This window comes from Populus alba, chromosome 11 (assembly GCF_005239225.2).
Source record: "Populus alba chromosome 11, ASM523922v2, whole genome shotgun sequence".
NCBI classification, from domain to species: domain Eukaryota; kingdom Viridiplantae; phylum Streptophyta; class Magnoliopsida; order Malpighiales; family Salicaceae; genus Populus; species Populus alba.
This window is the reverse complement of record NC_133294.1, coordinates 22230393-22255196: the sequence shown is the minus strand read 5'-3', so window position 1 is coordinate 22255196 and position 24804 is coordinate 22230393. Positions and strand designations below refer to the sequence as shown.

Sequence of the window (24804 nt, the reverse complement as noted above, 5' to 3'; positions counted from 1 at the left end):
ACTCCCGCGGTGCCTTACATGCTTACTAGGTTTGCAGCATATTCAGTGGACTGTGGGATTAGTTGTAGTACGCACAAGCTGATCCGGACATCCATGTAAAAATAAAAAAAAATCTTTTACATGAACAATTATTTTTTGTTCCCACTATGGCCAAATTGAAGTTCATTTTGTTTCACGCTTTGCATCATCATTCATGACTTGAGTTTTATAAAAATGAATTATTTTTTTTCTGTATCAAATATCTATTTTTTTAATTCCCCGACTGAGATCATGACAGGGATACTTAATAATTTATAATGGTACGAAGATTCTATTATTTCTTAGTCATGACAATTGGAAATTTGTTTGTTCCAAATTTAATTTAATAATTACTCATTTTTTTAAGAATAATATATAGCAGAACAACTACTCTTTTGATGGTATTTCATTATCATTGTTATTAATTATTAATTTTGTTGATCTATCAGGTCTTAACCGGAGTTATGGTTCATAACTTGGCCTCAAGAGTCGAAATATAGGCTAAGTGGGTTAAACCGAATCAATTTAAAATAGTGTTGGTTCAAGATTAAAAATAAAAATAAAAATAAAAATAAAACAATAATAATTTTTTAAAATCAAATCAGTTATTGATAGGCTGTTAATTTAATTCCGTCAAATTTTTTTTTTATAAAAAGACTCAATATGAATCAAGTTATGGGTAAATTAAGTTCTAGATAATCTTATCATACAAGTCCGAGTTTAATAATACTTAGTATTAATTTTTATAAAAAGACAACATGTGAATCAGGAATGGAACATATATTAGATTAGCTAGGAAATCTTGCTAATGACATGATGATAGCATTGCAATAATTATGATTAACATTTTGATCAAAAACCTAGAAAAACATCAAATGATAGTTCATGTGCATGTTTTTTTTTTTTTTTTAAAAAAAAAAAAGTCTTGAGATAAGAAGCGTAAAAGCATGCTAAGAGATTTACAACCAAACTTTTCAAAAGAACAAATAGTGGTCATGAATCTTTTGATGTATGTAATCAATTAACTCCATTTCCTCCTTCCTTTTCAAAATCATTAGAACAGTTGTCCCATGAACCCTATTGCACCTAATTTTCCTTCTCTTGCATTATGACCATCATTCCATGGAACTTTTGACTAGTTTTTTTTTAATATATATTTATTATTTAGGGTGCATTTTACGGACAATGACATGCTCGTTTAATTATTAATATTTCATCACAGGTTTTAAAATTAATTTTTCATAATATTTATAGATTTATATGGTCGATATCTTTCTAATAATACTAAGAATATCATTATTGGAGCTCTTTTTTTTTTTTTCTTCTTCTTCTCTCATTCTTTGATTCTTTTTAAAATATGAATTTACATTTAAGAGGATGAATTAATTTGGCCACGCAAAAACAATTTGAGATTACTGTGCTAGTTTAAAATATAATATATTCCACTGTGTTGGGCTATGAAAGAATCAACTTTGTACTGTTATTTTCTCCATTGAAGTGACTTGATTTCAAAGGATATCAAAACTACATTAAAGGTGATGGATTTGACAGAACTTAGTGTCACTGTTTGGCATTTGGTGATCGATTGGGTAAAAGTTGTTTCCATGATTAATACAGCCCTGAAGTTTCCAATGCTGCAACAATGCCTCGTCTGGACAGGTGTTTACTGGAGTCACATTAATACAGATGATCTGAAAATATAAAAATATATTAATTTAAAATAAAAATAAAAAAATTTTAATTTTTTTCAAAAATATTTTTAAAACACAAAAACTATATCACCTTATTTTGGCATCATATAGAAGATCTTAACCTGTTTCCTAGAAAATCTTAACTTGTCTTCTGTCGAACTCTTTCACCATGCAACGAATAAATATAGAAGAGACATAAACAAAATTTATTTAGTTATAAAGATAGAGATAAAAACATTAAATAATAAATTTATATTTAAAATAATTTTATAATACATTTATGCACTTTGTACGTAAGTCTGGCAATTCACATGCAAAAGATTCAACGCCAGCCCCCATTTGGCTGCTTATATCAGTATTGCAGTGTTCTTTTTTTTTTATTATTCTTCCGTGCTTGCTTGAAAATTTTATTTTTTTATATTTTTAAATATTCTGATATCTTAATATAAAATAAAAAATATTCTTAAGATTAATTTTAGTACAATCTCAAACACTGCATTGACAGGAATGATTTTGGATGGAGAGAAGCTAATATGGGAAGTGTATTATATAGAAATTTATAAGAAATTTGTCTGTTCTTCCCTAAACCCTAAACACTCCATTGATAACTAGCACTGAAGTCAAAAACCAAGAAAAAAAAAAAACACAACACTACTGTGGATGGAGAAGAAAAGAAACAGAAAGCTGAGGAGCCCAAAGCATTGATGATATATCTCTCCTGCAAGCACGCATCCCTAGCGATCACGACTGAAAAGAAAGTTAAGCTTTTCTGAAAACATTTAGTGCTCGTTTCGCAAATTCAAGAGTTTTTGAAATTACTGTTGCACTGAAATACCAAACACCATTTTAATCAAGTATTATAGGCTGTTTGTTTTTATAATTGAAATTGTGTTTATATATGTTTGACTTAAAAAAATATTAAATTGATGTTTTTGATATGTTAATATCAAAATTGAAATAAAATCTAAATAAAAATTAATTTAATACATTTCTAAATAAAAAAAATTAAAAAAATATCTTAAATAATAATACCAAACAAATATATATATATAGAGACACACACACTCTTGTCATCTCCTTCCATGTTAATCCCATCAATGCAATAAAAGCATGTATGTGTATATATTTTTTAATATAAGGAATGCCCCCATGATGACCAGACGGAGGGTGGAGGTTGTGTGCTTGAATAATTGTTTCCACTTGAAAAGATGAAAGGGCAAGTCCCGTCTTGTATCAATCTCTTCACTGAGCTTTCCAGTCATGTCTGGTGTATCTACTTGTTTTAACTGTTGAAACCTTCTGTTCCACAGCTTTCTGTCCCATCCACCAATATTCCCAAAGGAATGCGGGGCTCTTTAGGTCTGCTCCCAATCAACCAGCACTGACTTTTTACCCTTCTTTCTCTGGATAATTTTCCCGGCTGTTTTGGTAAAAAAACAAGAAACGAAGGAAGAAGAAAGTGGAAAGAAAAAATCACCTCTCCACATGGGAATTTCAAAGCTGAAAGACAAGTGTTTATAGCAGCAGGATCACCCAGAATGGCTATTTTTGGTTGGGGAGTGGCATTGTTGTTGTTTCACTGTCTTGTTATAGAGTACCCCCTCTTTGCTTCTCCATTGAAATGCTCGTACGTGTCCTCAGACCAGTCGAAGATACTGAATGGATCCAAGGCCTTGCTCTCCTTCTTCTCCTCTCCATTGATTCCTTTTGTGAAGAACAGGTCAAGAGGGTCAGTATCTATCTCTCCCAGTTCAGCGAAGAAGTCTTGATCAGATTGACCTGGCATTGATGGTCTGTAACTCTGAGAAAAACCTTCACTGAATTCATTATCATCCATCTCCATTTGCTTCTCAATGTCATCAGACTCCTCTTTGACAGATGCACTTGCTGTTGAGCTACCACCAATGATATCCGTAGGAGACGATGTATCGTTGCTACTCTCCTTCTGATCTTCCTTTGTGTTTGCTGTTTTTTGTGCTTGAGCACCTGTGGAGCTCTTTGAAGCTGCGTTGCTCTTCGTAGGCTGAGACCTTGTTGAGCCAGCAAGTGCATTTCTCTGTGTTGGCCATGGATGGTTATGCTCAGAAGTGTAGGTGATGACCAACATGTTTGGATCATTTCGGCTCCGCTCTACTTGCTTCCTTGCTGAGCAACCCTTAGAGCTGCTGCATCTGTAGTAACCCCTGGAAGGAAAGACAACATGTTTTAACATTCAGTGCAATTCTTAACCAAACATTTACAGACCACTTTCACAATAATAATTACTCAAAGAAAATCAAAGTTCAAAACAGAAAACTGATCAGAAAGATGACAAGAAAACCACTAATTAATAGTTCACAACAATATTATATGCTAAGAAACTCAGTGTTTTGGATTCACTTCCACCTGCCAATCATTTGAGCATGCAAATTGGCAACTCTTTGAAGCTGTTGAGCTCAAAGAACAATAGTGCATACACATTCATCAATACTAGCACTGCAAGTTACAAACAGTCAATCAATGCTTAAAATTAATGTTGTTTATGCACCAAACAACAAACTGTTTGAGCTCGGTGTCTCGGGAAGCATTACTTGGGTTCACCAGAACTTTTTCAGGGCATTACTATGCAAAAATATATTGCATTTCATGTGCAAAAGGGAAATAAGAAGAAGAAGAATTAAATCAAGAAAATTTTTCCAGGCAATGATATAATTTGTCAGAGAGGATAGAGAACTGGAAAATCCAGCTGTTTGTTCTTTGTAATCTTATCAACTTTATATATATATATTACTTACCTTGGATAAGGAGAACCCTTGATGGGTTTTTGTCCATATTTTCTCCATGCCCACAAGTCAGATGGAACTACTTCTCCACTGGACCTGCTGTTTGCAGCTGCTGGTGCTGGAATACAAACCACCTTCTTTGCTTGACTCTTCCTGAAATAACAATACAAAAATTAATCTTGGAATTTTGTTTACATTTCCAAAATCTTAGACTCAAGATAGAAGCATTTAATGACAATGATGATGAAGAAGCAACGAACAAAGATAAAAAAAATTATCAAACTGTATTTGTACAAGAATTCGATTTCCATTTTGGGGCAGCAATGAATACTTGAGCTTGAGCTATGGAGATTGAAAAGGATGGTATGTTCTTAAAGATAATTATACACCAATCAAAACACATAGCTATCTTTTCAAGTGATCACTTGCGGAAAGGAAATGAATTAAGAAATAAATAATAAATAAAGTTGCTTGAGAGATAGCTACTACCATGAAAGCTAAGTCTGTGAATGTTATTATGACACCAGTGAGGCTACCTTTTCAGGTTACTTGATTAAATCCCATCAAAGATTTGATGTTCTGTTATGTAATGTAGACAGTCATTGAACAATCTCGCCTGAAAAGAAAGGCTCCCCCCCCACCCCCACCCCCTAGCTCCCTGTACAGTCAACGAAAGACTAGTACATATACTTTATCTGAAAACCCTAAATTCCTTGGATCCTGACCATCACCATGCTTTTACTCAAGTCTCAAGTTCCAAAAAAATTCATTGATCCTGCTATGAATAATTAATTAATCATAATATATATTATCATCATCATCAACTTCAATTAATGAAGTCAAGATTAAAAAAAAAAATGAGTACACACTAAAAGTTGCATAGGAATCAAAATTCAACTATATTAAATTCCATAGAAACAAGTGGGGCAACTAAATTTAATTAACAAGACAATTCTCAATTACTCACCTTCTCTTGATCCCCAGATTCCTTGGAGATGAGATCTGCACTGATCCAGTGTTGTCAATCAAGCAACCTTTTGAGTTATTGACATTAATTACATCACTTGAAACCATAGCAGACGGCCTGAACCCTGTCGGAGAAGAACAAGCAGCTATAACCGGAGAATTACAAGGTGAAACAGGCAGCTTTATGGGATTAGTTGGTGAGATCTGAATTCTTGAAAAAATATTGCGACGAGCACTAGTGGCGGCAGCAGCAGCAGCCTTATGCATCTCATGATCTTCAAAGACTTTTTGGTGAGCAAGAATGTTGCTACAACTACCAGCAGTAGCACTATTTGCACCAACAAAATTATTACTAGTGTGATCTTGATCAACACTAGTAGTACTAAGCATGTGATCTGCAGAACTTCGGCTGCTAAAATAGCTTGAAGCAGCAACGTTAAGCTCGTGAAGAAGGGGATCTCTCATGTTGCAAAAAGGATCACCAAAAGCATTCATTCTACTATCTCCCATAATTGATGATGATGCAAGAATATTCATTGGATCAGAAGGGAATTCCCAGTTTGAAACAGGAACATCTGATTGGCCTAAAGCTCCACCAGTACTAGCTCGAAGAATATCCGTTAAATCACCTTGATAATTATCCATTTTGAGCCCAAAAACCTGCATATACTAATGTAGAATCAAAGAATAAGGGGGAAAGGATGGTATAACTAGAGGATGGTGTTGTTTTTCTTGCACCAAACGTGGAAAAACAAAACATGCAAGTTCTAGCTTAGGCACAAGGATTCATCTTGTGAGATATTGGGGTTTTGGTTAAAACAAGAAAGCAAGCAAAAAAACAAGACAGGTTCTTGAAGGTTGAAAGTAGCTTAGGTACAAGGATTCATCTTGTGAGATATTGAGGTTTTGGTTAAAACAAGAAAGCAAGCAAAAAAACAAGACAGGTTCTTGAAGGTTGAAAGTAAACTGAGATGTGCTTCTTCTTTGTTTCATTAACAAACAAAAGAGAATGGTTTCTGAAGAGAGAGAGAGGGAGAGAGTCGCTGACTTTTCATACAAAAAGGATTCTTCTCTACACGCAACAAGGAGAGGGGGAGGGGGAGAGAGAGAGTTTTGGGAAGTGTTTTTTAAACTCAAATGAGAATAACGTAATCGAAGGGTTATTGAACGACCTAGCTGGTGATTTATCTTATGGTTAGTAACGACAAAATTAGAGAGTTCGAGTCTTATGGTTAACCAGGTATGCTAAATGCGGCCTAGGTCAAAGATGTAACCCCAGTTAAATTACATTGATGAAAATAATATTTTTAAAATTTTAAAATAATATTATTTTAACCAAAAAAAAAAAGAAAAACTTTGAATGATCACGTTGTAAGATTAACTACCAGGGTGATTGAGTCAAAATAAATCAATTTTAAATTAATTTTTTTCATAAAATCCAACCTAAGTTAAGAATTTCAGGATCGGTTCAATAACAATGAAAGCTTTATGATCATCAAAAATTATATTTCAAGTTATTTAAAAAAGTTATAAATCATCTTGATTGAATGAAGATAATATGTGTATATACAACATGGATGGTAAAAATAATTAATAGATTTAATTAGTCTAACATTAAAACCTTAAAAAAATAATCCTTTAAACATGGGATAAATCCAGACTTTGTTTCATGAAGAGTACATTAAAGTGCAACATTTTCATTAATTTTAAATGGGTCATTTTCGTATAAATGTTTTAGAAATTTATTTAAAAAGGGGAATTTTGAATTTTAATAAAGCTTAATTTGGCCCAATTGCCCCCCTTAAATCCGTTTCTGCTTCCAATCTATTTTATTTATCTAATATTAAACTTGTAAATATTTATCAAAACATCATTTATTATTTTGTATATTATACATAACTTTAAAAAATGTAGACGTTCAATTATTTCATAAAATTGAAATTACTCAAACAATTGAAAATAAGATTGAAAATCATAATTTTATGTCACTTATTTAGAAAAATGCACAAATATTATGATAGATCCCTAAAATAAAATGCAAAATAAAGTAGAGGACCAAGTATATATATATTATATATTAGTCTTAGTTTTGCTCTCTTGACACGATGTCTCTCTATCTTTTTTGAAGAACAAGTGACGGCGAAGTAAAGAGGCGGCAAGCAGCCGCATTTCTCGGAGGAACGTTTCGAAACGTTTTTATAATGCCCATTTGCCTTGTCTTATTGGAAACGTTTCAAAGGCAATGATGAGCGCATCACAACGTGCTTGTTTCTTTTGCTTTTCTTGGCTCTCTCATCCCTACTGTCCCACCAACAACAAAACAACAGGAATGCGCAATATATATTTAACGACACAAATAGTAAAAACTAGATTTTTTGCGGGGTAGATAAAGTTTTTAAGAACATAAAAAAAAAAAAAAAAAGATTTAAAAGTTATTTTCGTGTTTTTCTACCGAACTCACAATTCAAGTCATGAAACCATGATAAATTTATAAAAAAAAAATCAAAAAATACTATAAAACTTAATTCACAGTCAATTCAGGTTATAAAATAGAGATAACCTCGAAGAAATTAATTTAAAACAAATTATAAAACACAATCTCTGATAAATCTCATATGAAATAATAAAATTAAAAAAAAAAATCAAATCACTGTAAAAATGTTTCGTGAGAGTATGGGTAACAAATTTGCCTTCTCTTCTAGCATGGTAGTTTTTGTTAATAATTAATAATATCTTAAATCAATTTCTCATTCTTTGTGCCCATTTGATAATTATATACAAATTACCATGTTCCCATCAAACAATACGTGTGTGTGTGTCCTAGATTAAACAATTAATGACAATATTGTTAAGTTTTATGTAGCTCATACATGATGTGAAGTGATTAAGTCCAATGTATGGATCTGAACCTACACGTCACAACCGGCTACTCTTGCTGAAACATGCTAAGCACGAAATCAAATAGACAATTTGGATGCCATCTTGTCAACAAATCAAAAACCATGGGATACGTGGTAGTTTCTTTGGAATTACTGATGTGTAAATCAGCAATTCTTTACGCAATTTGACCTAATTTAACAAGTTAACTCAATTAAGTACCATCAATTCAAAAAAATTTATGTAAATTAGGTTTTATTTGAAACCAAAATATTATTTTAAGAATTTAAAAAATCATAAGTTGAATTTGACTTGCAAATCCATAGATCATTACACTCAATCCGCGATAAGAATATTGAATCAGATCAAATTCAGATTGGATTTTATAAAATTTCGTGAATATTTAAAATGTATTAAGCATATTTTAATTTCTTTTAGAAAGGTATACTAGAAATGAATTGTTAATCAAGATGCAACCTCTTTGATTCAATTGCAATTAATGAACCACAATCAACAACATTTAATCAAAACAGAATAATTAAATGTACTAATCAATGAAACCTAACCATATGTAGTAGGAAAAATTAAAAAATTGAAATTAAACATGGATGCCCCTTTAGGGTTTTCTTTATAAACAAGGGTTTAGAATCATATGTAGTCTGGAATTAAGAAAGATGAACATAGAATATTAGAAATGTTCTTAGGAAATCTTAACGTTAAAAACTGAGTTTCCATAGGGCAAAAAAGGATATATAGGTACGATTTTGTTACTAGATCTTCTGATGAATTAAAGAAAAACTCATGAACATATAAATAGATCTATTACAAGAATTGTAATTACATGTAGTTTCCTTATTTATAATAATGTAATAAAGGAAGCTATCGGCTAACCTATTATGTAGTGCAAGAACTTTGAAACTCTCAATAAATTACAAGATTATTCATGTTTTCCTGTAAATACTTCGACATCCAAGTTAGCAAACTGTAAAAGAAAAATAACATATAGAAGAAGGTTTTAATACAATATTTCATGAAGAAAAACTGTTCTTGAGATAGTTTTTAGTGATTTTTTACATTCAAATTAAGTTTTTTTTTCTTCTTCTTATGAATAGATTTTATACAAAATACCACATGGATTCCTAAAACATGTACAGCATAGGTGCAATCTAGACCCCCTAAATCCATTCAAAGTCAAAGATGGGTAGGCTTCTCTAATCATATATATATATACAGCATTGGCTTGGTCTTGTGGACGTGATTTAATTATCTTTGCCTTTTCTTCATTTCAGAATCCACTTTATCTCCCCCACTAAATTGGTCTCACAAAGCACTTTCCGTGATGTCCAGAAGTGGAGGGAGCTAGCTAGCTTTATACATAAATTAAGGTTTGAATAAGTGTTAATCATGGTCTTTAAGCACCATAATTAAACTTGAAAAGGACAATTATCATGGGATTTAGAAGCATAACTAATTAAACTAGGGTCTCTAGTGTATGTTTCATGTCGGGATGGCAAAGGACAAGCTTCTAAGATTGGTTTTATTTATATAATTAGGATCAGTCTAAACAAGTCTAAACAAAATGTCTTTTTTTAATCATAGTTTGGGATGCTGTTTTGTAATAAAGTTAATAGGATATATTTGGAAAAGTGTGGTTAATTATTTTTTAAAATATTTTTCGTATTGAAATATATTAAAATAATATTTTTTTTGTTTTTAAAAAAAATTATTTTTTAAAAAAGGTACAATCATGTTTTCATTGAATTAGCTGCTTACAAGGTTTTATCATTAAAATGTCAAATTATTAATTAACATGCCTCTTGCCTAAAAGTAAGGTTTTCTTTTATGAAGTTAGGTGTGATTCATTCAAAGATGGTGCTAAAATAAACATGCACACACAGTCTTGTTGATGAGACATATTGAAGTGATGACTGATTTGATCCTTGAGCTTTAATCAAGGGTTCCTTTTCATGTTATGAACATATATATATATATATAGCTCTAAAACTCTTCTTGAAAAATAATTCACAAGTCAGGAGGATTGAAGGATCAAAATGATAGGTTTTTGATCTGGTTTGTTCTACTTTTTATTGATTTAAAAAATCTAAACCCTAGATAAATTAGATCCCAGGTCGATTCACCGGATTTCTCCAGGGTTTACAACTGGGATTGTAAATTGAGAAAAAATAATTATTTGACGGGATGTTGATGTGAGAGAAGAAGAGGTGGCTTTTATTTCCTATGTGATGAATTGAAGCTTTCAATGGGCCAATGATCATCAAGGGAATCACCGACCCTATAATGTTTGATGAGACATTTTGAGAATCTTCTATGCCTAACTACTACTCTCTCTCTCTCTCTCTCTCTCTCTCTCTCTCTCTCTGAGCACTTCAAGTTCTTCAAAAGACCACCGTTGCCAGCTACATATTATTACACAATAAAGTAAAAGGCGTTGAGGAATTACTGTTCTCCACGCACTGTAGCCTTATCTTAGACTTTCATGGTGAATTCCTTTTTTATATATATATATATATATATAAACTTTTTTTTAATTTCACAATTATATTGCAAAATTATTGATGAATTTGGGTTAATTTGTTAAAAAATAAAGAGATTAAAAGAGAGGAGATCAAAATTAAAACACGGAGACAATAAAGAGTTTTAATAAGTTTATGTGAAATGTGCATTTTAATCCCTAATGTTTTCAATTATAAATATATGGTCCCTTCAATTTTAAAAAATTAAGAACACCACAACATAACTTTTTGGTGACCATGAATCGTCAAGATCTGAGTAAGACAAGTGATGCGTCGTCACCTACTAATTATTTTCAAACATTTAAGGAGACACTCCAAGCCTGCATGCTCAAGCTTTTTTTCTTGAAAATCGAGTGCTTGGTTAATTTTGGTTAAAAAACTATTTAGTTTAATTAAATTCACGACTTGGCTATGATTTTAATTAATTAACTTTAATTATTTAAAAATTATATTTTATAATATTTATTCGTTTGGTGATGAATTGCGGAACAAATTGCTAGTATTGCTTATAATTGCTGCTACTTCAATTCTAGAGCGTATTCAAAGCTTTGTGTCGGGATTAGGAAACCTAAACTTTTCTTGATAATTTTAATCAACTAATTAAGAACATTTAACGGACATTCAATATGATTCAGACAATCACAGCTTAATCTCTTCTTCCTGCTTTCTTTCTTTTTTAAAAAGAAAAAGAAATAAGAACACAAAGTCACGACATGCTATAGGATCCAAAAAACCATCACCCCAGTTACCTTTTGCATGGTCCAAGCATCGTTTAGTATATATTAAACAGACGTCCTGCACTCGATTAAATCCAATTTAATCTTAATTAAATTGACATTATAAAAATGTAATCTTGGATATATATATATATATATATAAAAGACTTGCCGAACGAACGTTCTTGCATGACAAAGCCCGAAGACACTCTTCCCCCACAACAGAACAAATTGAACTGGGATTCTCTGAGCAATCTAAACAGGGTTTTTGTCTTTCCACAACATTAATCAAAGCTCAAAAGCATCCATGGCCATGTGCACCACCTCCATTTATATATTATTATCACCATACACCATATTATAAAATTCGGTGATCTCTTATTTGGAGCACATTAATATGCCAACCGTCCACTTTCTCTGCTGATGACGAATATTTCTTTCAATAATCAATTAATCTAATCAAAATGTGGGGTATGATTACAAGAAATTAATTAAATTTAAAATTAAAACGGGGCATTGACTGCCTAAAAGTCTTGTTTTAATTGTCCTGCCTGACATGACAAAAAAATATACAGAGTGCTCTAATATAGATATGGCACGCTGGAGACACTTGCATAAGCATCTCACACCACCCTACGTAGGCCGTCCACCGGCAAGTTCACCGGTTACATAGATCTTGGCCATCGATTTCGTCCACATGGACGGCTTTGATCCATTGACGTTGCCACCTGGCACCTGTTCTTTCTCTCCTTAATTTAATTAACCATTTTTTTTAGATTTTAGCTTAAATTAATAGCTTAGTTTAGTTTATGAATGAGTTGATAGAAAGAATTCGTATGATTAATTCAATTAATTCATATATTCTCGTGTGTCTTAAATATTAAAATTCATATTAAACTAGAATTTAAACGATAAATAAAATATATTAAAAAAATAATAAGATTGAAACCAAGAAAAAATAGAACCCGGTTCAAAACATGTTATACTAAATTTTATATATAATCAAATAGTAATCAAAGTCTTGATTATGTGTTTTGCTTTTATGATACTATAAATTTGATATATGAACAAGTATTCATGAGATCAAAAACAAAATCACTAATCTATCTGTAAATGTTAAGGGAAAAATAAATGTTATTTCCGAGACCCCGAACTATATATATATATATGATAATAAATAAACCTCCAAGTAAAAAAATTGTGTTCATGACACTATGAGCCAATATGAGTGGGTTCCTACTTCTCACCACCATCCACGGTGCCTATTGTCTAGGTTCTAGTTAAAATTTAAAATTTAGAGAGAGACTTGTTTTAATTTTTAAAAGAAAAAATAAATTAAAGGAATGTCTTTTTATCTGTTTTTAACAATAAAAAACAAAACTTAAACGATAAAATCTTTAATTGACTTCAGTTAATATAAGTTAATCCATTTAACTTGATCTATTTAACCAACAATTTAAATTTTAAATCCAACCCTATTTTATAACAATGAAAGAAACAACTAGTTTTAATTGGTGTAACATTAAGGTCACAATGCCATCAACTAAGGGAGCTTTTTCACAAAGCAATGCAATCCAAGCCAGGCATTTTTTTGATGAAGATCACAATCTTGAGAACATGAGACCATAATATATATATATATATATAGGAATCAATATCCATGCTATATATGCACATTGGAAACAGCCAGACCATCATCTTAGTTAATTTATAATAAGGTTAATATTTAAATAAAGGTTATGGATAATTAAGCCCTAGGATTGTGTGGCATGTGACCCTTACCCATGTGGTATAATATACTCTACTCTCAATCTTTAGGGCATTAAATGGGGGATCTCTCGGTCTCTTAGAGATCCTAAGGCCCTTTAAGTGCAGATCAATTAAGTTCAGAAAACCATAGTCATGCATTCACATCTCTTTTTTATGTTTTTCATCCACTTTATCGCCTGGGAAATAGCAAGAGCTTCTTTTCTATCATTAATTAAGGCCCTTGGGATTATAAATAAAAAACAATTAGGCTAGAAATCAGGGCACGGTACCATGGCATAAGATGTAGCAAAGCTAGCTGTTTGATGCAAATGGTGGCATAGATTCTCTGCTTTGGAATGTAAAATAAATTTTTATATTTAAACAATTTTAGTATAAATTTTATATTTGAAAAACAAAAGTATATAAAGAGATATGTCTCGAATGTTTATTATTTTTATCTTGAAACAATAATTAAATAATATCTAAATAAAATAAAATAAAATAAAAACAAGATGCACATTTCATATTAGAGTCTATCTATTAAATAGGAAAAACATAAAATTACATCTTAACATTCACCTACGTGGCTAAGAAAAAGAGATGATGGGAGTGGTTGGTAGTATGTAATTGTTTTTTTGCTAAAAAATTATATTGTTTTTAATTTCTTAAAAATTATTACTGATATCGGCATATCAAAAATCTAAATCTATAATAATTTTAAATAAAAAATTTTAAAATTTTTAAAAAATATAATTTTAACTGCATACATAAACAACCCTAAATGTATTAACACTTTTATGTTTCATAGAAATTCATGAATTTGAATTATCTTATTTTCACATAATTTATAGGCCTCGTCTTGACACAAATGAAAATGAAGTATAATGAGATTTTTTACAAATCAAAACCCTTAAATATCAAGAAAATAATAACTATAAAAAGATTTTTCAAAATGTTTATTTTTATTCTTTCATGTCTCACTTATCAAAAGAACATTATAACATTTTATATAAAAAAAAAATTTAGAAATTCTCAGTAATACCGAACAAGAAAAACTATTCCCAATAAATAGAAAAAAAAAAACCATAATAATACAAGATAGAAAAAAAAAAACATAAGATTAACTAATAAAAAACCTATTTTCCCAAAAAAAAAGAGAGAGAGCTCATGTAATCAATATTTCACGACCAAAGATGTACTATATGCAGTCGTAGGGCCTTATATATATAGTACGTATTGACAATAAAAAATCAATGATTGAAAAAAAAAATCTCTATTTAAAGGTCTTCCTCCTCTACCTACGAATTGGGCCAACCCAACATTGGGCTACTGCACCAATGGCAACCCATCCCATGGCAATACCAAGAGTGAGAATTTCAACCACGAGGCTGTTTGTTTCTGCATTTATATTTATGCGTTGTGGAAATCACGTTTCAAGAAAAAAAAATATATATATATATATATATATATATATATATATATATTATTTTGATATATTTTTAAATAAAAAACACTTTAAAAAAACAACTAATACTACTCTCGAACATCCTTTTAGCTTGAAAAAATGTCGAATTGATGTTCATTTATTAAGGTGACAATATAAAAAATAACAAAAACAATCTAAACAGAAATTATTTTAATATATTTTAAAACAACAAATATTTTTTAAAATTTATCTTTACAAAAACAGGCATCACTAGAAACTCAATATGCAAGTTTCAAGCTTCGGTTTTTATTGAATCAATATCTTAATATCTTATCAGAACCAGAGCTCCAAAAGATCCCTCGGAAGAAAAAAAGAAAACCCTTACCCATGACAAAAACTGGTCTACGAGGCTCTGAAAATACCAAAATTCAATGCGAAGAATTTTCTTTCTTTCTTCACTAAAAGGAATTGATGCCAAAATGAGTAGATATTGTAGTTAGTAATCACATCAACTGATAGCAAGAATTTACTTCTGTTGTTCTACAGTAGAAGTGGATTCGATAGTCAACACAGGCTGAGGCCATGAACTATACCCTGAAGGAAAGAATTTGAGAATAAGAAGCTGATAAGACTAAAAGTTACTTTGCCCTAATCTTTCTTTTATCTAGTTGACTATACAAGAAATCATTTCTTCTACTTGGCGCATCAACGCTAGATACAGCATGCATATATTGCATTAACGTTTTCTTCTTCCTGATTTGCATTACAAGAAATGAAAACCCTCCAAATCAATTGCAGCAACTATAAAAAATCACGGCTCAAGTGTGTACTCTTCTACTATCTTCTTACAGGCTTGCTGTTGTTATGGTGTTGTGAAGTTCGAGTGGACCGCGGAGATAATTCAGGGCTTTCCGATACCTCGACTTGGGTGGGTAAGAGGTTTAGAAAGCTTCCTTGAGCATGCTGGTCAGAAGAATCAGGTATTTCTGCAAAAGGCATGGTAAAGTGGGAGTTAGAGAAAGTAGGTCGAACCCAAAGGAGGTTGAGATTCAGGGGGGTAGGCTGTGGTTTGTACCAAATAATGACTTGATAGTTGGTCTCTTTGGTGCAGTACTCTTTTTCCTCAACTCTGCATTCAAGAACACAAATGAAGACTGTTAGTCCTAATAAAAGATTTTCTAAACATGGAATCAAGCTATCCTAATCCTCAGGGTGATACACAGACCGACGGATGGCATATCATGATCATTATTGACAATCTCGTAATTCTTGTAAGTGTAACCAACAAAGTTCACATCCTTTGATGGAAGCATCTGCAAATAACAAAAGTTAGTGAGTTCATTTATCCAATGTTCCATGGAATATAGAAGACAATATCAGGGTATGAAGAAACGACGTTATCACGGGTAAAAGAGGCATGACAGAAACAAACTCGTTAGATGCAATCAGGATGAACAACTACAATACTCCACCATAGCATAAAATGAAATGTCGATCTAGGAGTCAAAACAGTGAGCATTCCCGATATATTTTTGTTCAGCATAGGACAATGCAAGTTGCAGAAAGTGTTCCACCAAGTACTTGGAAAGTATTGAGTATGGAAAATTCCTAATTGAGAAATATGCAAGTAATCCTACCATTCAGGAAAAGCTATTGCGGTTTTGATTTTAGTGTCATTGAAATAGCAAGTGCGTAGTACAGAATGGGTGTGAATCACATGGCACTACATTTTCAGTATCAAACTGAACTTGCACTGCAGTCTGAATTCAGAGTCTAGCAAAAATAAATTTTACTGAAAGGAACACGAATCCATGTTATGATTTATGAAAAGTTTAAGCTTACCTTTCTCCACGGACCAGATTTTGATGAAGATTGCAGAGAGGTCCCCATCTGTATACATGGATTTATCAAACATGTCAATTGTCACTGAGAGTAAAAGCAGCAGCAAAAACAAAACAACATGAAACAAATTCCAGCAAGATCAAAATGCATAGCGAACACCAATCACCATTCCCTTAAGAAAACAGCAAAGATACCTCTCAACAAAGGAACCAAGTCATAGATTTACAGCCATTCCTTACCTCTTCAAACTTTTCAAAATTCTGCGTATCTAACTCATCTTTGACCTCTGGTTTAAAAGCAGCTTCTACCTGATATAATCTGTCCCATTCGGTGCCTTTAAACCATGTGTGTGACTGAGGTGTAAACAAGTCAAACGCATGTTTTAGAAACAAATCTGTCATCCCTGGATTCAGGAATTCAACTAAAGGGGAAACAATGGTTTAAGTATGCTAACTTTTATTTCATGAGCTCCTTTGGTCCCAAGCCTCTGTTCTACATTGCATAGAAGTTTTCGGATAAGGTCTTTAGCCTCAACAGACAGCTTAGCTTCTTCAGGGAATTTCAAGTGATTTCTCCAATTGACAATCTGCATGGATCAATTGACCATTGTTTGATAAAATTTATTCAATCAAATACAGCAGCAAACCATCACATGATACTAAAAAATATACATTTAATTTCAATTCAGAGGAAAAAGACACATGTAATCCTATCAATAAGATGACAGTACAAGATAAATTAATCAACAGCAAAACAAGCTTGTACGTATTCAAAGTAAATCAAGATCCAAAACTAATTCATATGGGAGTCAGACCTAACACAGAAGTTGCCCCTTAATGGAGTTATAATAAAAGCTTTTTACCAAAACAGACTTCTTTTATTTTCCATGTTTCAGATCTTTTTTCTAAGATTAAAGAAATTCTTAAATAAGCAAGTTTCAACATATTATCTTTCACAGTAGAAGGATCATTCTACGGTACAGGATTTGATATTAAGTTATTCAAAAGTTTTCTTATGTCTTCTTATCTCAAAAGTTCTCTTGGTTCTTGAGTTATGCAGATGTGGTGTCTCTCAAAAGCACATTCCTAGCAAAAATCGTCCTGCAGGACACTAAATACGACCACGTTGCTTTCACTTTTATCTTATAACCACTGTCAGTGATCCAAATGGTGTTCTAGTGACATCGGAATATCAGGATCCACATCTGCCAGTCCAGATACTAGACAGACATTAGAGCAATAACTAAAATCCTTCCTGTCATGTACAGAATTTATCCCCTTTTCTCATGTAAACTCCTACAATATGTTTACTTCCTTAAAATGCTTTTTACGTTGGGAAATAAATGTTCTTACTGTCCTACTAGATGAAAAGGATTGAGATAAGGAGCGTGACATGTGCTGCCATCCATTAGTGGCATGCAGAATAAACTAAATTGATTGCTGTACTTTTAGACTTTCAGTATCTTGTTATTAAGCAGAGAAAATTTTCTTAAAGTCACATTTTCATGTCATTTTTATTCACACCTTTAGAAAAATAAATAAAAAAATCTACCTACATAAACATGCATGCATGTGTACAAAAACATGCATGGGCACATACACACATGCTTGATACATAGGTATGTCTCTAATAGATGAAAAAAGTTTTCTTACCTTTCTACACGTTGACATAGGTTCTTCAGAATAGAAAGGTGGATATCCCACAAGCATTTCATACATAATTGCCCCAAGAGACCACCTAATAGACATATTAATTAACAAAAGGAAAAAAAATAGAATGTATCAAGCATGCCATTGGTAAGGAAACTAACCAATCACACTCCATTCCATAGCCTTTCTTCAATAATACTTCCGGGGCAATGTAATCTGGAGTGCCAACTGTTGAATATGCCTGAAAAGCAAAATATGAAAATTAATACATGAAAGAACTGAACATATGAGAAAAACTTGAAAGCAGAGCTGCGAGAAATGACATGAAAATATCAAAATTTAAATGGGTCTTTTCAGCTTCCAAACTAAAGTATATAGCAAAATAATATAAGCATCAATATAACTCATTTCTTTCAGTTAACAGCTTACGAATTTTTAGAAGAAACAAGTTTCAATTTTGAAAACCATATAAATTAACTGCAGCAAAATAATTCCAAAATGAAAGAGACAGCAAGCAGCAATGCATAACGGCATCCATCAATTGGTGCTGTTTATTGTTTTATCAAGGCAAATCTCAGTATTAAATTATCCAGAAAACATAGTTTCTACCAATTGCAGAGAAGCTGTATGCAATCATAAATATAGCTGAGAGATCATACCAATGTTCGCCTATTCTTCTGCCAGTGAACAAGCTGTTCCTGCTGTGTCCGCCTTGGTGTAGGAGGTTTATTGCCCTCTGCTGAAGGTTTCAAGTTCCTTCCACCTGCATAATCATCCTCCCTAAAATTTGGAAAGCTACTGCTGTCTAAGGGCTTACACAGCCCAAAATCTGAAAGCTTCATATGGCCATTTTTGTCGAGCAACAAATTATCAGGTTTAATATCCCTGTTATAGAGAGGTAAGAATAGATTCTCAACATACATGACTGCAAGTGTATAGATGAAAATTTTAAAGCAATATGAAAATAAAAGGTGCACAAAATTACAAGTTGTGGAAAAAAAAAACATTTTTGCAACTAAAAGACAGCTACTAATACACCAACAGCAATACATATTCCATAGAAAAAGGCCAAAAACAAACTTGGTCAGGAATACCACCCACTAGATATGTTCCCTATAACAACTACAAAGTCAGCATATCATCGATATAGCTTAAGAAAAATGGATATGAAACAAATATGTTCACCAGGGCACCAAAACAGTAAGGATTTGATGTATACATTTTCAACTGTTCAATATCTACACCAATCTTTATCAATGGTAAATGTTCTTGCAGGTATGCCTCATGACAACTTGATGGTGCAACCGTGCAAGCATTCCCAGTTGAAGCATTAATAAAACATGTCTCATAAGGCTTCCTATATTTGTACTTATGATAGCACTCACCTTTTTGAACCACCAAATAGGCAATCCTAATCATTAATCTGAAGCATGTTAAGGAACATGCAGGATGTATTAATTTTGAAAGCCAATTTCTTTTTTAGAAAATGTGAATATATGAGTTCCCACTTCCCAGTATTAAATATATGAGGAGCATTTGTATTTGATGCAGATAAACATAGTATCAGTTCCACATAGATATAAACTATGTCTACCCAATAACAGAGACAGAACTAATGAAACAAAATGCATCAAAAGATTAATAGGAAACCTGTGGATGTAGTTGTGCTTGTGAATAGACTCAATTGCAAGAACTGTCTGCCCAACATAAAACCTGGCCTCGTCCTCAGTTAAGGTATCCTTGCGCATCAGCAATGTCATCATGTCACCTCCAGGGAGATATTCCATGATAAGATACAAATATTCATCATCTTGAAAGGAGCAGTACAGCTTGACGATACAAGTACTGTCAACCTCAGCAAGGAGATTCCTTTCGGCTTTAACATGTTCCACCTGCATGAGAAAGGAGAGAAAGTGCAAATAGGGATGAATCTTTCTCATAGGACCAACTAGATGAGATATCTGGTGTTTAGTAGTGAAGTTTCCATGACAATCCCATTGATAAAAAAAAATAAAAATTGAACAGGGTACAATTTTGCTTTTCTTTTCAAAAGACACCTATTTCTTCATCAAGCCTGCAGTTCATTTCTTTATAGCATTTCCTATAAATGATATGGCTGACACAACTTTACAAGCAAGTAGTGAAGACCGCAATGAACATCAATCTTAAGCACTTTTTGAAAAAACTGTGGAGCATGTTTGGCCAATAATGCAACTAGTAGGGGAGAATAACAAAATTCAGCACCACCAAAATGAAAATAAAGTAGAATGGACAAATAAATTGTCAAAATACATTGATCTGAATGAAGCACCACAGCGACAAACCTGTCCTCTACGAAGCATCTCGGATTTCTTGAGCTTTTTCATTGCATACACATTGCCAGTAGTTTTTTCTCTGCAAAGTCTCACCTATAGTGACCACATATGCACCATTAGTGAAATTATCAACTTCTGGATGAAAATTGCACATGTGATCACAATAATATAACTATATGGAGTTCATTGGCAAGAGGTAATGGCAAAGGAACAGGAAGGACAGAATTTAAAAAACTTCAAAACAATAACAATATGAAAATTTCCTCAAAACAACTTTTGACCGACTGAAAGAGAAATGAAAAGTTATCTTGTCAGCCCCAAGAAGATAATATAAATCAGCTCATCGACACGACTAGTGAATGAAGACAGAACTTCTAAGTTTTTTAGCATAAAATTTATTTTTCTACACTCAAGACTTCTGAACAGCCAAAAATCATACAGCTATATAAAAGAAATCATTGCATTCATAATTTAAGAAAGCACTGGATAAGATAAATATCAAACTGCTTCTAATGCAACAAAGAAACAATAACTTAAGAAAAAAAATTGAATGGAGAAACACCTCCCCAAATGCACCCCTGCCAATGATGGTCAAAAGTTCAAAATCATCAACCCCCATCTTATGTCTTTGACGACGCATATACTCAGTTTCCTTCTCCTCAAACTTCTTCAGTATATTCATCTGTTCTTCCCGAGAAACATCCGCATCTGCAAGCTTCCTCTCCAACATCCATCTCCTACATTGACCAACACACCATTTTAACTACAAAAAAAACTCTAACAAATCCAAACCCCAAACCACATATACCATCCAATTCAACTAACCTAACACATTCAATCTATATTCTCAAAATTCATTTAATTTCCCCGTGCATTCGATTTGCCTTAGTACCGGTACCCATGTCAGATTATGCGGTCAGTATCCAGCACAACTACTCTAACCTAAAAAGAAACACCAAAATAACACAGCAACATAACATTCTACATTATTCTAAAAACACCAACAAACCCACATAAAAAAAATATTCCAAAGCACAATAAATCAAACTAAATACCAGAAAGCACAAAACTTTAAACCCCAAAAATTCAAAATTACCTCTCTTTCCTGTCCTGCAAATTCTTCATCTGAGATTTATAATGATTCTCAATATACTGTTTAGCTGCATCCACTTTCTGCTTTGTAGCATGTGAAGGTGCATCATTAAGTGGTGGCTTACTACCACTATTAACAACACCAACACCACCATTATTATTCTTCTTTACACTCTCTGCTGCAGCTTCTTTCTTTTTTGAATTACTACTCCCTTGCTTAAATATCTTAAACCAACTCCTTGATGACTCCATTCTTTCTCAAATCACAGAATTTCAATCAAAATCACAACATAAACAAAAACCCTTTTTTTGTAATCACAAAAAGATACAATCTTTATCACAAAATAATCACTTTCCAAACACAAAAAGATACAAGCTTCACTTCACTTTTGTGTATAAAACACAAAACCCTAAAGAATTTTAGCCAAAAAAAAGGAAATTCAAATGGAAAGGATACAAATACAGCTAATTGAAAACTGTTTAGACTATGGTGCTGCTTGGGTTTTGAAAACTTGCCTTATAGATCATGAATCTCTTAATCCTAAGAAAAATAAATAAAGTTTCTATATGGTCTAAATTAGCATATAAAACCACAGTAAAAATTATGAAAAAAAATATTTTTGGAAATCAATCTAAAGGAATATAAAAATTTGTTAATATTGAAATTAGAATTAAAAATCATAAGAAGAACTTACTTGATTAAAATTATTCACAAGTGAGAATCAAGCTAGGAATTGCAGTAGTGGTGCATTTCTTTTCTTTTCTTTTCCCTTTTCCTACTACAAAATTGAAGAACCGAAAATGGGAAGAAAATAAAACATAGAATATATATTATAAAATTTTGAATATTATTATAAACTTTATATAGTTTTTTATCTATTTGATGATTGAGATTGTCAAATTACCAAATTATCCACATGGGTTGACCTCTTTTTTAAAGGTAGAGGACTAGAAGATGTGGTCATATGCCAATACGAGGGTTAAAGAGCACTTATTTTATCCATCATAAATTATTGGGATTTTGGCAAAGTAAGGACTAAACTATCAATTTGATCAATGTATCCTTGAACTATTATTTTTTAAACAATTAAGTCCTTTTGTTAAATTGAATAGTTAAAACTAATCGTCAAATTTCGAACGTCAATACATATTTTTGCAAAACCTGAATATACGATGTCAAGTGATGACCGGAAGTCTTAACGATTCTGACAGAAGGACTTGATTGGTCAAAACATAATAGTTTGAGGATACAATCAAATTGATTGTCCAGGTCTTATTTTGCCACAAATATAATAGTTTTAGGGGTAAAATACGCCCTATAACCATTACATGAGGGGCAAACCTGTCAAGTAAATTTATTTTGGATAATTAAACACCGTGCAAGTTACGGCGATTTCGAGAGAGAAGGTGCCGTGGAGTTAAGGGAAGACCCGGTAACCAACCGGTAATTTAAGGGCAGATGAAGGGAATGAATGACTGCCACGTGGGCGTATATGATAGGAAATTTCTGCCGGCTTTAAGTGGAAGACGACGTGGAGGCACGATGAAATGGCGATTGACACGTGGGACGAGAATAGAAGGCGCGCAGATTAGGATTTAACGCGTTTTGGAGGAGGAGGGAATCTTGGCCGTACACGTGTTGAGAGAATTATAGGTGACTTGGGTTAGAAACCGTGTGGGGTCATGAAATCACTGGTTCCCATTGGGTTATTAATATCTATGATTAATTAGGGGCTAATTACAAATATTTGTGAAACAACAAGCCATTACAATCGGTAATGTAATTGTGATTGTGTTTCAAAATATTTTTTATTTAAATATTTATTAAAATAATATTTTTATTTTAAAAAAATTATTTTTAATATCAAGATATTAAAATGATTTAAAAATAGTAAAAAAATATTAATTTAAAATTAAAAATTAAAAAATTAAATTTTTTATAAATACTTTTAAAATATAAAAATAAACAAAATCTAATAAGTTAATATGGATTTTGATGAGCTGATTAGGGTTTAATAGAAGAAAAGATTAACTATTTAAAAAAAAAAAAAAAACATTACATGATTAATAATTGAAAAGAATTGTGAATGCATTTGATTTTTCATGGAGAATAATGAAGTTTCTACAAAATTATTTTTTAGTAAACGCACGGTTAGAGGAAAAAAAACAAGAAGAGAAAAAAAATATATGAATTTGTAATTGAAAATAATGTAAGTTTGAGTCATGTTTCTTACGTGCACATACGCCAGGGACGTCACTGTAATTATTTATTAGGGGGGCAAATCAAAATATAACAAGATATAATTTTTTTTAACCTACAATATATAAGTTATAAAAATAAAAATATTGCATCATTAGTTTTATTAGATGATTAACTCATGTTGTGGTACATATCAAATCAAATTTTTCTTCAATATAAAAAAATATTTAAATGTTATTAATATTTTTTCTAGTAAAAAAAATTAAATTATATAAGGGTTTATTAAATATAACATAATTAACTTTACTGATCCAAAAATAACTTAAATAATTTGTAAATTTTGATTAAATAAAATTTTAAAATGATATTTTTTTTATATTAAAATATCAATATATTGGATTAACTTTGGATAACCTGGGTTAATGTGTTAAATTTATAACCCAGGTTATTAGACTATAATAATCTCATAGAAAGCAAATTAAAATAAATAATTAAATTTAATTCTCAATTAACCTAAACAAATAAAATTTAAAATTTGGGTTACCAATTACTTGCTCTAATTAAAGATTAATTAATCTTGCTGGCTCTGCCTTGGCCTTTGCCCTCTGCTCTTTTTGTTCTCGATTCTATTTTTTACCCTTTGTGTTTGGCTTAAAAAGAAGATAATTGAATTGAGAAATTTTGTTGTTTCTTTCCACATATAGCTAAGCGAGCTTAGCATAAACTAAAGAAAATTAAAGTAAAGAAAGAGCAAATGTCTATTATTCCTTAAATCTAGTAAAGGAATAGCCCATTTATTTAAAATAAAATAAAAAATTATTCTTTCCCATGTATTTAACCACTAAGTAACATAAAAAATTCAAATGATTTGCAGGGCCTGGGCTCGGGCCTTTGCTTCCCCCTAGCCCCTGCATCACGTGATTCGCTGCACCACGTTATTAGTTTTAATGTATATTCAAGGATCAAG

General features: G+C 31.8%; 2 protein-coding genes across 2 annotated transcripts; both read right to left on the bottom strand.

Moving 5' to 3' along the window:
* Positions 1 to 2681: 2681 nt before the first annotated feature.
* Positions 2682 to 6574, bottom strand: LOC118040803 (probable WRKY transcription factor 14). The gene is made up of 3 exons (XM_035047854.2): positions 5439 to 6574; positions 4484 to 4624; positions 2682 to 3892 (listed from the first exon to the last, which is right to left on the bottom strand). Exons 1-3 carry the CDS (start codon positions 6101 to 6103, stop codon positions 3286 to 3288), a joined length of 1413 nt encoding a protein of 470 aa, XP_034903745.1. The 5' UTR covers positions 6104 to 6574; the 3' UTR covers positions 2682 to 3285.
* Positions 6575 to 15207: 8633 nt separating this feature from the next.
* Positions 15208 to 22486, bottom strand: LOC118040802 (uncharacterized). Its single transcript, XM_035047851.2, has 14 exons — positions 22333 to 22486; positions 21642 to 21890; positions 21108 to 21282; positions 20555 to 20638; positions 19881 to 20122; positions 18890 to 19115; positions 18392 to 18471; positions 18234 to 18318; positions 17036 to 17167; positions 16821 to 16934; positions 16582 to 16629; positions 15965 to 16052; positions 15815 to 15868; positions 15208 to 15725 (listed from the first exon to the last, which is right to left on the bottom strand). The coding sequence occupies exons 2-14, from the start codon at positions 21887 to 21889 to the stop codon at positions 15577 to 15579; spliced, it is 1725 nt and encodes a 574-aa protein (XP_034903742.1). The 5' UTR covers position 21890; positions 22333 to 22486; the 3' UTR covers positions 15208 to 15576.
* Positions 22487 to 24804: the final 2318 nt, after the last annotated feature.